General features: G+C 50.1%; 1 protein-coding gene across 1 annotated transcript; it reads right to left on the bottom strand.

Annotated features, from left to right (window-relative positions):
* Nucleotides 1-3,029: 3,029 nt before the first annotated feature.
* On the bottom strand, nucleotides 3,030-9,940 carry Klf10 (Kruppel like factor 10). Its single transcript, XM_048358904.1, has 4 exons — nucleotides 9,790-9,940; nucleotides 6,119-6,352; nucleotides 5,115-6,024; nucleotides 3,030-4,730 (listed from the first exon to the last, which is right to left on the bottom strand). Exons 1-4 carry the CDS (start codon nucleotides 9,823-9,825, stop codon nucleotides 4,471-4,473), a joined length of 1,440 nt encoding a protein of 479 aa, XP_048214861.1. The 5' UTR covers nucleotides 9,826-9,940; the 3' UTR covers nucleotides 3,030-4,470.
* Between the last annotated feature and the right edge of the window lie 5,791 nt (nucleotides 9,941-15,731).

Below are 15,731 nucleotides of genomic sequence, written 5' to 3'. Positions count from 1 at the left end.
ACAGCCAAGGCACGAGCAGAGACACGAGGCCATTTCAGTAAAGGGTAATGATTATTATGATAGGGAAAATGTCAAGGTAAAAGGGCAGGAGAAACATTCCCAGCAGAAGATCTAGGACATATTAAGGCTCGCTGTTCATTTAACACATGGTAAAGCATAAGGTGAACAATGGAAGGGAGCCGAAGGGTGCAGGGTCATGACAACTGCTCTGTACCACAGCAGCCATTAGCCCCCTGTGGCGACCAGAGTTCTTGAAATGTGACTGGTCCCAACTGAAATGTATTCCAAGCATATAAAGTAGATTAGATTTCTAATATTAATAAAAAAATAGATTGTAAAATAAACAGGGTCTGGTGATAATCAACTGCAATCCTAGCACTCAGGCTCCATTGTGAGACTTTGCCGGGTAGAATCACTAATACAAGACCATCCTCATTCTCACTCTAGTGAGAAAGGCTAGGTTGTCATCAACCAAAAATAGTTACATACTCCAAGAGCTAACAAGGGCCAAAATTGGGACAATTGAGTCACAAAGTATTGTTTATTTTCACTCAAGGAACTATTAACTTAAAAAAAATAAATGGAGAAGAACTTTTCCTTACAGAATTGATCTCAATGAATGCATAGTGAATTAGTATACCATAGTAATAACTGCCTCAGGCCAAGAGCCACACAAGGATACTGGAGTAGGGGAAAGTCTAAGGACAAACAGGTTATTTCCATAGTCTTCAAGTGCCTACCTCTAAATGTTTAATAAGCAGTAAGCTTCGTGGGAAACTACTGCATGGCACAAGTACAACACAGATCAGCACATCTTCCTGGTGTGCCAATGTGCAGACGGCCTTCCCCTGTGAGGCAACTTTCCCAACATGCACAGCCTCGATCTAATGATCAGAAAATACCAGCTAGAAATGAACTTGGCCAGCAATCTCCAAAAGAACTGGCAAGTGCTGCCCACAAGACAAGACATGAAAGACCACAGCCAGCAGGGAGACGGGGCTAGACATATCTGAGAGCCATTCAAGATAATTGATTTGGTCCTACACCAGGAAAAGACAGCACAAAATCTACTAGTATTCAACTATGGCTAGTTTTGATGTGATCTGCAGCTCCAGGTCTATGTAAGAAATTCCTATAGGAGCTGAGTCCTGGGGGCTCACACCTGCAATCCTAGCTATTCAGGAGGCTGAGATCTATCTAAGGATTGTGGGTCAAAGCCATAGTTAAGTCTGGGAGACTTTTATCTCCAATAAACTACTCAGAAAAAAACAGATGTATTTCTGTGACTCAAATGGTCAAGTGCTAGTCTTGAGCAAAAGCTCAGTGACAGTACACAAGCTGAGTTCAAGCCCCAGGACTGGCCAAAAAAAAAAAAAAAATCATGTAAGAGCTCTATTTTTGTAATGTTCTGCAAGTCAAAATTTATCTAAAATGAATTAACTGCTAAGAGCTATCAGCAACCTAGCACTGGTGGCTCACACCTATAATCCTAGCTACTCAGGTGGCTGAGATCTGAGGATCGCAGTTCAAAGCCAGCCCGGGCAGGAAGGCCAGTGAGAGTCTACGCCCAATTAACCATCAGAAAACCATAAGTAGTGCTATGGCTCAAAGTGATAGAACACTAGCCTTGAGCTGAAGAGCTCAGGGATAGCGCCCAGGCCCAGAGCTCAAGCCCTATGTCTGACCAAAAAAAAAAAGCTATCAGCAATTTGATCATAAAATGTCAGGTGACTGTCAACTGAAGTACTAAAGCAACACAAATAGCAGAGCATGCTACCAACGTACTTGTGGGCCACTTGTTAATCTACATTACAGCATTTGCTGCCATTTAACAAGAAGTGCTTTTATTTGAATCCTTTCAAAATTCCAAAAATTGGGACAAACACAGTAATGATGGCAGTACCATTGCTATGTCATTACCATTGAAGCACAGGGATAGGCAGAATTCCTGCACCTCTACTTGTGGACACTTGCTACCCACACCAGGGGTGTTTGGAAAGCCCATGTTACCCAACAGCAAAGCCTCCTAGGAGCAAAGCTCTTCTTCAACATCTCTGTCCAACGTAAGTGGTATTAAATTACCAAAAACAAAAACAAAACCCCAAAACAGCAACACATGAACAGATGGGCTACAGAGACTCATCCTACAACTGCCCCTCAGCAGGGTACAATAGTGAGCCAGTCTCCAGGTCACTCACTTGGGGATTTCAGAGTATACCCCCCACTGAGTGATTAGCAGTTATTTCTCTCCAGATGAGACATGGCCTTTCAATCTGAGTACTAATGCTTGTTGCATGTCAGGTGTCATTTCCTAGTCAGAATTCACCTTCTAGAATTGAGTGTCAGGCTTTTATTGCCACAAAGGTTTCATTGTTTGTAATTATTCACTGTAGTGTTCCTTTTAACTAAAACACTAACTGTGATCCTCACATCTCAACCTCCTGAGTAGTTAGGATTATAGGTGTGTACTACAGGCACCTGGCTGCTGATAGTTCTTAAGTTAATTCATTATATATATATATACTTTAAAAAATGGTTGGTTTTTTTTGCCAGTCCTGAGGCTTGGACTCAGCACCATCCCTGGCTTCCTTTTGCTCAAGCCTAGCACTCTACCATTTGAGCCACAGCACCACTTCCAATTTTTTCTGTTTATGTGGTGCTGAGGAATCCAACTCAGAGCTTCATGCATGCTAGGCAAGCACTCTACTGCTGAGCCACATTCCCAGCCCCTACATAATTTTTGACTTACAGAAAGCTGCAAGGTTTTGCTGAGAGCTGGAGCTCTACTTTAACCTCAAATTACTGAAATGTACAAGAATGTTTAAAACTAAAATGTGTTGGTTTTCTAGAACTGGCTAGCTCATACATTTCAACTAAGATAAAGCAAGCTGGCCTCACTTTTTAAACTCTCTTGACTCATAGGAAAGACACGCTCCCTCCGTACTCAACTCGAATGAGGCTCTACGAGTTCAGACACTCTGTAATCACTGTCAAGAGGAGAGACTAAAAACAGTTAACACAACAGGCCATTAAGTATACCAAAGAAAATTCTTTATTGTAAACAAGATATAAAGAACAACAAAAGAAACATTGTGCAAATTCTAACTCACAAGGACTTTTTTCTAATTAAGAAAAAAAAAAACTCTTTTTACCAACATTCCAAGTTTTGGTGTCAGAAATCTATACCCAATACACAGAAAAATTTTAAATGGGAAGATACAGTGGCATTTTCACTATGTAGTTTAAACAATTTTACCACTGTGTAGATCATCTACTGTACAACAGAACAGAAATGCTGTAAATTAATAAAAGCCCATGTGCTAGGCTGAAGATGTAGCTCAGTGGCAGAGTTCTTGCTTCCCATGTACTCAAGGAGGTTTTTGAGTACCCTCAAAGTTGGGGTGGTAAGGAGAGTGTAACTCCCTACTTTCAAGTTGAAAAACAAAGTAAATACTCTGATAATAATTCCTCTACCTACCTATGTCTACATCCCCCAAAAACTCATAAATAAATAGGACATTTGCCCATCTGTAAATAATGGCCACTAACTTTGTAATTCAATAAAGCACACAATTTATCTTCATAATGTCAGGGTACTTTATGGATGACATGAGCCATCTTTTTCAAGGAGTTATCTAAAATTCTTGATATACCTTCTTTACAAAATGTAGCTTCATTTTCAGAATATTTATTCCTGAACAAAGTGCAGTGTATCTTAAGAGTCTACAGAAAACACATTGATATACAATTTTCAAATTTACACAAGAAACTGCAGGCAAACTGAAGTCCAAAGCATAATAAAATGCCTAAATAGTCGTTTGTTAAAAACCTTCAAAACAAAAATGCAAAATGAAAACTGTAGCTGCACTTCAAAGCAATTAAATTAGTAAGGATTCCAAATTCTTTGGGCCTCTCCTTTAGCAATGTACAGCCTTCAATTCCAAATACCAATAGTGTAAAAATGATAGTTCGAGATTATATTTAGTAACTACATCCATGAAGTTGACTGGAAAGACTAGAAATAGTAAACAAGATAACTCTAGGAAAAGATGACAATCTGTATATAATAATACAAACTGATTTCCGATGTCCATCTCTGTACCGTCACTTCTAGTCTCTATGTTCTTGAAACCAGTGCTTGAGAAGAGTCACATTGAAAAATTGGTCTCAAGTATAAACTGCAAAAATAAAGTAACAGATGTGCACACATTAAAAACCTGTGCTACCTGTGACCTCACCTGAAACCTTCAAAACATATTCAAAGGAATACAAACCCTCATCTCTTATGTGGTAAATGAAACCTGCCCTTCGTGACGGGCCTGTGGCCAAAGCACTTGTCATGTGACCCATGCTGGGCTCCACCTCAGATCATAGGGCTCCACGCAGCCCCACTGGAGGGCCACAGACTTGTAGCGGAAGCAGGGCTTCCTGGCTGGAACTGAAGTTAGTTCTCACTCTTCACCTCATCTGTCACTGGGCGGGCGCGGGGACTGGAGGTAGAGCAATGTCATTTAGCTTGCTCACTTCCATCTGCCAGTTGGGGAGCTTCTTGGCTGACAGGTGGCGCCGGGCGTGCTTGGTCAGATGGTCGCTCCTCATGAACCGCCGGTCGCACATGGGACAGGCAAATTTCTTCTCGCCTGTGTGGGTTCGCCGGTGTCTGGACAGTTCATCAGAACGGGCGAACCTCCTTTCACAACCTTTCCAGCTACAGCTAAAAGGCTTCTCTCCTGGAACAGAGAAATTCAGGTTGTTTTTATTATACATTAGGAACTTACTAAATTATTACAAGATGAGTACTGCTCCACTTTGTATTTTCACTTCATCACACGAGACTCAGGAAAGCTAAAGCCAAAAAGGCTATTTGACCTCAACTAGTCTAACAGTTTTTAAGATCCTTTTACTAAACTCCTCAGGTATCCAAAGAGCGATCATGTGAAATAAAAACAAAAGTCTATAGAAAGTCTTCTAGGAGAACTTGCTCTGGGAAGTTATCACCCATTGATACAGCAAGTTCTTCCTTAACACATTTGCTTTGTACATGTGATCACAGCCAAACACACTCCATGAGCACACTCACCCTAAAGACACAAACGACAACAAGCGCTCCGTACCTGTGTGAGTTCTCATGTGGGCCTTCAGGTGCGAACTTTTAAAGTAGGTCTTGCCACACCCCGGGTGGCTACAGATGTGACTTCTTACTCTGGATGAATCGATCGGAGGAGTGACTTTTGCAGCTGAAGGGGGAAACCCAGGTGCAGGAGCAATGGGAGAGAGTCTGGTGCCGTTGGGGCTCAACACCGGAGGCTTTGGGCTTGGCACAACGGTCTGAGGGACGACAAACATGACAGCGCCTTTGGGCACCTGAGTGCCCATGAACACCACAGGTGGACAGACCGCCGGCGGCTGGCTGGGTGGAGTGCTGGGAACAACTGTGGTCACCACGGGGTTGTTTGCAGGAAGAGGAACCATCTGGCAGATGACAGGCAGAGGCGACACCCCCCCTGTGGGCACTGTGGGTGGAGACACCAACACAGACTTCTGCTGTGGGGATGCAGGGGCCGGCTGAGACCTACAGATGACAGTCTCTGAGGAAGGCACAGAAAAGTCATAGGGCGGCACACCTGCTTTCTCGTCAGCATCTGCCACCGCACTTTGCTCACACTTGGACTTGTTTGGTGACACGGCTGCACAGGGAATGTTTTTTCTTGAAGCTTCCACATTTAGGTGGGTTCTCCTTCGAAAAGAATTGTCCTGGTAGTTGAGGATGCCAGCTGCTTTCACCGGGCAGGATTGGTGGTTACATAGCTGGGCATCAGCTGTGTGTCGAATCACACTTGTTGCCTGAGCCTTGGGGAGTTTGGGGCCAGGTACTGGGTTGGGTTCTTCTTTGAAAGGCATGGGGATGGAAGGCTTGGCAGTGTCTGAGAATGACTTGAAATGTCCAGTAGGTGGCGCTGGTGCCATCAGATTTGACACTTGAGAAGGCTCAAAGTCTGAGGGGCTGTAAGGCGGAGTCAAACACTGGAGAAGAGAAATGCATATGAGAAATTTTACAGTTCATTATGTAAACTGAAATAAAATGTATAATTTATATCCAGTTAAGAACAATACTTACAAATGCAGGGATGGCATGGAAGTCAGGTGTGCCTGGAAGCAGACTCTCCTCCTCTGAGGTATCAGAGGCTGGGGTAACAGGCCTGTTTTCTAGGTATTTCTTAAAGCCAGACTTCCAACTGCAGCTCATGGACATAAGGGCCTCTACGGCTTCAAAGTCACTTTTCTCTGTAGTCTTGTTCCAGGAATACATACTCTCTTTTGACCTTTCTGAAATCATTTCCATTCTCTCCTCCTATTAAAAACAGAAGATGAAAGCTATCAGCATACTTCTCATCATATACACGACACAAAGGAATTCATTTTCCTCTTTAAAAAGTTGTAAGCTTTCCAAGCTAAAATTTGTTTCACTCGTCAGGTGACCCAGACTTCATGGTAGTAACCCCTCCCCCCTTTAGTGTGCTGAACACTGATCTCCTTGCGATGCCTTATTAACATTAAGGGGACCAAGGACAATGTTCTCAGTGCATCTGTGATTCCAATAAAGTAGTAATGGCTGGGGAAAAAAATGTGTTTCAGTCTTTCTAGCATAGCCAATTAGGCAAATTAGGGGAGGATTCTGCATCAAAGTTCTTTTCTCCAAACTACAGGTACAATATAAGGTTTTGTGAAGTTCTTCGTGTACATGTGTGTGTGCCAGTCCTGGGGTTTGAAAACTCAGGGTCTGGGTGCTGTCCTTTTTCTTTTTGCTCAAGGCTCATACTCTACTTCCTGAACCAAGTTTTTTGGTGGTTAGTTGGAGAGACTAGTGTCTCCTTACTTTCCTTCCCTGGTTGACTTGGAATCCCCAGCCTCCCAGATCTCTGCCTCCAAAACAAGTAGGATTACAGGCATAAGACACCAGAACCTACCTGGCTGGATTTTTTTTTCCAGGCCTGGGGTTTGAACTCAGAGCCTGAGCACTGTCCGTTGCTTCTTTTTGCTCAAGGCTAGCACTCTACCACTTGAACCACAGCGCCACTTCCAGCTTCTTCTGTATATGTGGTACTGAGGAATGGAACCCAGGGCTTCACGCATGCTAGACAAGCACTCTACCACTAGGCCACATTCCCAGGCCAAGGTTTTTGGATTTTTTAAGTCCAGTATTTCTTATACAATAGCAGGCAAGCTTGCCTGGGGATGCGGCCGCAATCCTTGACTAGTCAAACCCCTGTGAATAGTTTTGAGATTAAAAAAAAAAATTAAAAGGGCTGGGAATGTGGCTTAGAGGCAGAGTGCTTGCCAAGCATGCATTAAGCCCTGGGTTCGATTCCTCAGTACCACATAAACAAAAAAGGTCAGAGGAAGTGGCGCTGTGGCTCAAGTGGTAGAGTGCTAGCCTTGAGCATAAAAGCTCAGGGACAGTGCCCAGACCCTGAGTCCAAGCCCCAGGACTGGCAATAAATAAAAAAAAATCCTCAGGGATTCCTATCTGAAAGCTAAAATTACCTGACAACTTAACTACCTAGGTAAAGAGAAAAAAAATGTTTTATCATGTCTGGATACTCTTTTGCTGCTGGGTCTTTAACACAATGGCTTGCTATTAGGTAAGACTAGAAACCGGAGTCAGAAAATATAACTCAAGAAATTTGCAAGAGTCAAAACAGAACCTATACCAATTACTTTCAAAGGCCCAACCGACGGACTCTATTTTTCACGGAGATTGTGCAAAAATGCCAAAACTCATTATTCTGTAATTTGCACGGTATCCTTGATGCTTGGATTAAAGATGATCTGTCAGAGATCCTTAAAAAAAAAACATGGAGCCACGGCTATAGAAATATCACTAACAATGCAATTGCATAACCGCGCGCCCCTTTTATGTAAGCCGCAACAGATAGGGCGCATCCAAGTGTAAAAGCTTCCCGAGACACGGAGGCAAAGAAAGGAAAAAAAGAAATGCAGGCCGGGCCGAGCGAGCGCGAGCCGGGCAGGGCTAGGCCGGGAAACTGGGCGGGGAGGAAAGGGAGCTGGGCGGCAGGCAGGAAGGGGAAGCGCGGGCTGGGGAGGCAGACGCGGGGGGGGGGGGGGGGTGGGGGGCGGAGGCGGACGGCGGCGGGGGAGATCCTCGCTGGCCGAGACCAACCGCTGGGGCCGCCCTAACCTCAATGAGGCTGGCGGGTGAGTCACTGGGAACATTCCTCGCCGCGCGCACGTCCTCGCGCCCCGGCCCGTGCCATTGGCCAGCCTGCCGGCGGCCCGCACCCTAATTGGCTGGGAGGCCTGGGGGCGGGGGTGGGGGGGGAAGGGGGGGCGAGGCATGTGAACAAAGCGTGATCAGCGGCTGCCCGGGGCCGCGCAGGAAACGTGAACTGGGAATTGCCGCGCCGTCACCTTTCCCCTACTTCCTGAGACCCGGGCCCCCCACCCGCCCCCGCCACGGCGGGGAGGGGCCGTGGAGAGGGCGGGGCGGCGCTAGAGGCGCCCGCCCCTGCCAGCTCCCTCGAGCCGCCGTTCCCTTAGGAACCGACAGCGGGGCTGGGCCTCCCTCCCGCCCCTGGCGGAGGCCGGGGCTGGGTCACCCGGGGACGAGGAGCTCCCCGGGCGCACCCGCCCCTGGCCCATCCCAGGACTCCGCTTCAGCGGCGGGAGGAGGAGCTGGGTTCCCGCGGAAGCCTGGCCGCCGCCCTCCTCCCGCCTGCAGACCCCGGGGACCCAGCCGAAGCCTCCGGCGCTTCCCGCCCACGCGGCCCGCGGGAACCTCCGACCCCCCCCCCCACAGTGTCCCGCAGGCGCGGCGCGCCCCTCCCCGCGGCTTCCGGCAGTTCCGGCCCGCCGCCGTCTCCGCGGGTTCCCAGACGTGCAGCCCCCACAGACGCGAGCTCCAGACGCGCAGCCCCCCAAGCCCGCGGCTCCCGCCCAGACATGCGGGAGGCCCCCGCGTCTCGCGGTGCCGGCTTCCCCGCCTACCTCCCTCCCACCCGGCGGCTGGGTCCCGCTTCCCACCCCCCTCCCGGCCCCCGAGGCAGGTCCCAGCCCCCTCCAAAGAGTCCTCAGAAGGTGGCCACCTGCCTCCGCCCGGGATGAAGTCTCTCCAGACGTCTGCGGGGTATCTCGACACCCCACCCGTTCCCGCTTGGTGGCTGCAGGGCCCGCGTGCCATTGCCCCCGCACCGACGCCGAGCCCCCTCCCCCAGCCCGGGGCAACCAGCTCAGCGGAGCAGCCTGCGCGGTGGTCCTCCGCTGGCAGCCCCCGTCCTGCAAGCCTGCTGAGGCCCCATGGATGAGCAGTCCCCCTTGCGTCTCCAAGCTCCGAGGAGCCCCCAGCCGCCCCAGGTCGCAGTCCTGATCCCGACCTGCATCTTCCCCCAGTGCTAGGTGCAGGGTGTGCCCCCTCCACTCCCCCCCCCAACCTCGCCGCCAGGGCAGCAGCCCCTCACGCTCCTCCACTCCCTCACTTGTTTCTTGAGATCTCCCTTGGGGTGTGTGGGGCGGGGGGGAACTACCGCTTCCACTTCCCGGTACCCCTCGGAGCAAGATCCCTCTCTGCCGTCTCCAGGTCTTAGTCCCCCAGCCCCTCCACGTCGTACGCCCTCGCTGATGTGCAGCCTGCAGGCAGGAAGCCCCTTACTAGCCCCCAGACACCGCTGCAGCCCGGGTTTCCTGGCGTGGCTGCTGTCAAGAGTTCGCGTCCCCCGGCTAGCCTCAGGCACCACGACGCAGGAAGGACCAGGGCATCCCCAGGCGACTTACCGCAGCTTGCTGGAGAGAAGCGCCGAAGTTGAGCATGGTAGGCTGCCTAGCTGCAGGAAGCGAACTGACTGGACTGCTGGCTGCCTGGCCACCGACGGGCGCGCGGAGACACTCGACGCCGCTCCCGCCGCTCCCGCGCACCGCACCGTCTGCCCCCTCCCCATTCAGGTAGCCGCTAAGCCGGCCCCGCGCCGCGGGCGGGGGTGGGGGCGGAGCCTGCGGCCGGCCAATCAGCAGCAAAGGTGTGTGACGCTCCAGCCAATGGGCTTTCAGGGCCACGCGTGATCAGCGGCTGCCCGGCAGCGTGAAGCTGTGTCAGTGGAGCGTGTACACAACCCCCGTTAGCGTGTTCCCTGGGTCTTGTCGGGGGGAACTCCCGCGGCCACCTGACTCAGTGACGCCTGTCGCCCACCCCTCGCCTCGGGTTCCCCTCCCAGACCTAGGAGGGCGGCGCCACGGGAGGGGTTCAAGCGGGGAGGCGCGGCGGCGGCGCGTCCAGGCACTGCGGCGGGCCGGCCCCACGTGGGGGGTGGGGAGGGATGCCCGCCCCGCCCCGTCCTCTTCCCGCGGGGCCCCACCATCCCAGCCCGCCACGGGCGGGACGCCCAGCCGGCGGGCGGGGGAGGCGGCGGCTGCTAGCCAAGGCGCCCTAGCCAAACGATCTGCATTGGAAGCGCCGTCCCACTAACGCGTCTGGCGAGAAAGCACTGCCGGGTGGCCGATCAGAGCTGCATTTCTTAGCATTTGCTGGGTTTGGCCTTGCTGAGCCGTGAGGAGCGCCGTGGCGGGAAGGGGGGCGGGGAGCTCCGCCACGGCACAGACACCTGCTCGCGCACCCCAACCCCCCCCCCCCCGCCCGCGCCGCCGGCTCGCCCTCCCCATCTGCAGCCCTGGCAGCCGCGCCCGCCTCTTCCCGCCCCGCCCATCCTCCTCGCGGGCTGCGGGGAGGCTGGTGTGGGGACTGCGGGGCCGTAGGGAGCCTCTACGGCAGGGTTGGCCCTGGCGTGGCGGAGAGCTGTGTGTAGATCTCAGTTCGTACCCTTCCTGGTTGTGCCTCTTGACTGCGGAATCGAGTTTGAGCCTTGTATAGTCAAAAGTTTAAATTGCAGTCTACGTGCTGTTTCAAAGGTAGACCTGGCCTCCCCTCCTTCCACCCCCTCCCCTGTTCCCCCCCCTCCACCTTTGAGACCCAGGCCTCCGCCCATGGGGATGGAGGGAAGCAAGGACTTCTGGGGCCTCCAGCCTCCCGTTCAGGGCCCACCTGAAGTGGGATTCCTGGTCAAGTCAAAGGCACACACAGTTCCACCCATACTCCACCCAGTAGCCGGTCGGAGGCTGGCTGAGCTTCTAAAAGGAAACCTCTGTGTGCTGCAGCCGGGGATGGGCCTCCCGGTCAGAGAGGCCTAGGCTCCCTTTGCCCCCCAAGCTCCCCCTTTTGGCATTTGTGCGAGTTCCCGGCACAGCTATTGAAGCCCAGCCCAGTGATAGCAGGCAGGGCCTAAGGCAAACTGGAGATTTTTATCTGCTCCTGCCCTAGGCCCCTGACAGGCACATCTTTGCCCCAGCTGTCTCACTTCACTGCTGGACTAGGGATGGAGGGGGGGAGATAATATAGGAATTCTTAACTTACAGCTACAGAAGGAATGGAGAGCTTTTTTTGAACTACTAATTCTACAAACGTGGTAGCTCTTTCTGGTATACCTAGAGCCCAGGCCAGCCAAAAGCAATAGTAAGAATAATAATACCACTATTGGTCAGGGCCAGAGAGGCCCTGGGTAGGGGCAGGAGGAGCCGAGGACTGAATGGCCTCCTGTCACTGCCTGTCCTGAATCTGCTGGAGGGGCGCCAGCTCAGCAGTCCAGGCAGCTCTTCCTGCTTCCCTCCACCCCAGGCTCCTGCTTCTGTCTGCAGGGGTGTCCCTCCCTGCAGGCTTCCTTCCGATTGGGCTGTCCCATCCTGTTGATCTGAGCCTGAGGGGCTGGAGCAGCTGGCCTGGGCACCTGCTGTAGGAGAGGAAGCCCCAGTGTTCTGCCCAGCAGCAGGCCTGCCTGCCTTCCTTCCTGCCCAGGAGCCACCCCCTAGAGTGGCCAAAGCTACATACATTCCCCAGGCCTGAACCCTGTGCCTTCCTCAGGAATGTGGGGCCTGCTGGCATGATGCCCCAGCATTCTGAGTTGCAGGGGCTTGTGGGAGTGATTTATAACAGGAAAGGAAAAAAAAGGGATAGGAGGAATCTAGTAGTGGTAGCACAAATCCTAGAGATTCAGAGAAAGCTGTTGGCCTGGCACCTCTGACCCAACATCACCAAACCTAACTTTGCTGTTTCTATGGTTTTTATTTGGATTCCTTCTCAATGGCCTAGCCTCCACTTCTTCTTAAAATCCCAGAATCCACTTGTCCCCAGGTCCCTGAAGCCTTGACTCCTACCCTTCAAATGTTGCTCTAGGTCAGTTTTTTTTTTTTTTTTTTTTGGCCAGTCCTGGGCCTTGGACTCAGGGCCTGAGCACTGTCCCTGGCTTCTTCCCACTCAAGGCTAGCACTCTGCCATGTGAGCCACAGAGCCGCTTCTGGCCGTTTTTTCTGTATATGTGGTGCTGGGGAATCGAACCTAGGGCCTCGTGTATCCGAGGCAGGCACTCTTGCCACTAGGCTATATCCCCAGCCCCTGTTTTTGTTTTTTAAACATAGTCTCACTTGTAGCTCGTATTGGATTGGCACTTGCTGTGTAGCATAGGTTGACTTTAAATTTCATTTCCTCTGGCCTCAGCCCATCTAGTGCTGGAATTACAGGTGTATGTACTCCACCAGGCCAGGCCCTGTCTTCAGCTCCTAATTGGATAAAGCAACCTGCAATCGCCACCCCTCCCCACCACGCCCCTTAGTTGTTTTTCCAGTGCCTAAACTCTTGGCTGAGACCAGAATGGCTTTCTTAAAGTCTTGATCCAATCATGACACCTCCCTAAAAAGACCCTGTTACCAGGGGTCATCTCATTAAGGGTTAGCAGCCTGTCTCCAAGTAGCCCCACAACCTTTCTAATGTCACTTCCAGCCTGTACCTTCCATTTCTCACAGCCATAGTCTGTTGCTGTTACTGTAACATCCGGTGCATTTTCAAGTCTCTGTCATATCCTTATTCAGTAAATGCAGAGTTATTTGTGCCTTTGTTCATTTATTCGCTCCAACAAATATTCATCGAATATCTAATGTGTTTTGGGAGATCAATGACAGACAGGCAAGGTCCTATGTGTATGTGTAGAAATACACATGTATAGGCGCATACCACATAAAAACATTACTAATGAAAATTCCCTGCAATACATAGAATAGTAACTGGATAATTTATTTGGGTCAATGGGAGACACTTGCTGTGAGAAGTCTTTCTTTCTTCTTTCCTTTTCTTTTTCTTCCTTTCTTTTTTGACTCATGCTTGAACTCAGGGCCTGGGCTCTGTCCCTGAGCTGCTTTTGCTCAAGGCTAGCACTCTAATACTTGAGCCACCACAGCACTTCCGTAGTTTATTGGAGATAAGAGTCTTCCGGACTTCCTTGCCTGGGCTGTCTTCTAATTGTGAGCCTCAGATTTCGGGCTCCTGAGTAGCTAGAATTACAGGTTTGAGCCACCAGAGCCCAACTTCTGAGAACTCCTGCCTCTCTCTCTCTCTCTCAGATTGAACCTAATGCCTCCGGGGTTCAAATGCATTGAACTAGCCCCACAGAGTTATACCCTCAGGAGACTTTGCAACGGGGAAGCTCATGAGAAGATGAGAAGATTTAGGAAAGTGCATGCAGAACCAGGGCAGAGTCTGCAGCAGGAAGGGGTGTGCAGGCGTGGAGCATTGTGGCTGGAAGTGGGACATGTGCTGCGGACAGTGGGGAAATGACAAGCTTGCCCAGTGATGTGGGAGGACATGGGTTACGGAGGATTTCTAGGCCATGGGATGGAACAGATTTTCTTCCTAGTGCCAGGAGGAGGCCATAGCATCTTGGAGGAAATGTAGTTTTTATCCTCGAAGGGCCTCCTGGCCTTCAAGGGCTTGCTCCTTGCTCCATAGTTGAAGACTTCCTGATAACTCCAGGCTGGATTCATTGTTCTCTGCTACCAAGCAGAGAATGACTGTACTCGCCATGTCTAATAGCAGGATCTAGTGGATAATAATAAATCCTCCTCACACTCTACCTAGAACTGAACTCCTTTAAAAGGGTGGCCAGATCATAATCATCATTCCATGCAGTATTTGTTCTGTAGTAGACATTCAGTATTTTTTCAACAGAAAATAAATTGTAGATTGTCCCCGAAGGTCCCCTGGAGTTGGAAATCCAATGTGAGCCAGTGCCTAGGTGGAAGGGTGGGTCCTTCTGTACCTTGCCCTTAGCTTGTGTCATTGCATAGAAAGCAGTCATCTGGGACGTAAGACAAAAGCCCTTGGGCAGTGATAAGCAGTACCTTTAGGAGATGTTGACCCTTTGCTGCTGTTGCTGGTATTTTGTTTTGTTCCCTCCCCCCCTTTAATTGGAATAATAAAGGAAGGGGATAGGTATGGTATTCATATTTATAATCCCAGCTAGTACTCTGGAGGTGGGATCATGAGTTTGAGGCTCAAGGAAGGCTTCCCCCAGTTGATCTCTAAAGTGGGAAGTCAAGGGGCTGAGGTAAAGAGCACTGGGGTTTCAGGATGGTCTGAATAATCTGGATCATAGATTTGAGATACAGAACAAGGAACTTGAGGTGCAGACCAAACTTGATGGCAGACCAAACACAGTCTTTCTTTTCTTGCTGATATTGGGGCTTGAACTCAGGGCCTGGACATTGGCCCTTAGGTTTTTCACTCAAGGCTGGAGCTCTATTATATGAGTCAGAGCTCTACCTCCAGCTTTTTGGTAGTTAATTAGAGATAAGAGTCTCATGGACTTTCCTGCCCAGGTTGGTTTCAAACCACAAACCTCAGATTGCTAGGTGAGCCAGCAGCATCCACAAACAGCCTTTGTACACTGTGGAAAAGATGCAGAAGTGGAGCTTTAACCTCAAGAACTGTGGGGATCTGCTGATAAGTAGCATACTGAGCAGTGGTCTGTGTGTGTGTGTGTGTGTGTGTGTGTGTGTGTGTGTGTGTACTAAGGCTTGAATTCAGGACCTCCTATTCTTGCTTAGCTCCTTTGGCTCAAGGCTGGTGCTTTACTATTTGAGCCACACCTCCACAACCACACCAACTTTTTGTTGGCTAATTGGAGATGAGAGTCACTTGCATTTGCTTTCCCAGGATAGCTTTGAACTGGGATTCTTAGATCTCAGCCTCCTCTATAGGTAGGATGACAGGCATGAACCACTGGTTTCTGACTCCTGGTCTGCTTTTTTAAAAACTGAATCTAGCCAGGCAGAGTGGCTCATACATGTAATCCCAGCTACTCAGAGGTGAACACTGGGAGTGTTCTCTTTTGAGGCCAGCCAGGGCAAAAGTGTAAGGGAGACCTCCATCTTTACCAACAAGCTAATTGTAGTTCATACCTATAGCTACAGTTACTTAGAGACATAGGTAGAGGAATCACAAGCTAGTACTCAGGAAAAACTGGAGACCCTTTGTGGAAAATAGATCATAAAGGCCTGGGGGAAGAGTGCTTGTCAAGCAAACACAAAGTCCTGAGCCCAAACCTTATCCAGTACTGCCACATAAAATAAAACTTAATCCATTTGGTACATCTCTGCATATCCATAATTACAAAAGTAGAGTTTTTACATCTTGCTTAAAAGTGTGAACTTCTTTCTGCAGGGCACCAGTGGCTCACACCTGTAATCCTAGCTACTCAGGAGGATGAGATCTGAAGATCCTGGTTCAAATCCAGCCCAGGCAGAAAAGTCCCCGGGAGACTCTTATCTCCAATTAACCACTCAAAAACTGAAAGTGGAGCTGTGGCTCAAAGTGGTAGAGGACTAATCTTAACCAAAGA

This window comes from Perognathus longimembris, chromosome 12, assembly GCF_023159225.1.
Source record: "Perognathus longimembris pacificus isolate PPM17 chromosome 12, ASM2315922v1, whole genome shotgun sequence".
In the NCBI taxonomy this organism is placed as follows: Eukaryota; Metazoa; Chordata; class Mammalia; order Rodentia; family Heteromyidae; genus Perognathus; species Perognathus longimembris.
Note: the sequence above shows the minus strand (reverse complement) of the source record. Positions and strands in the feature narration are given on the sequence as shown.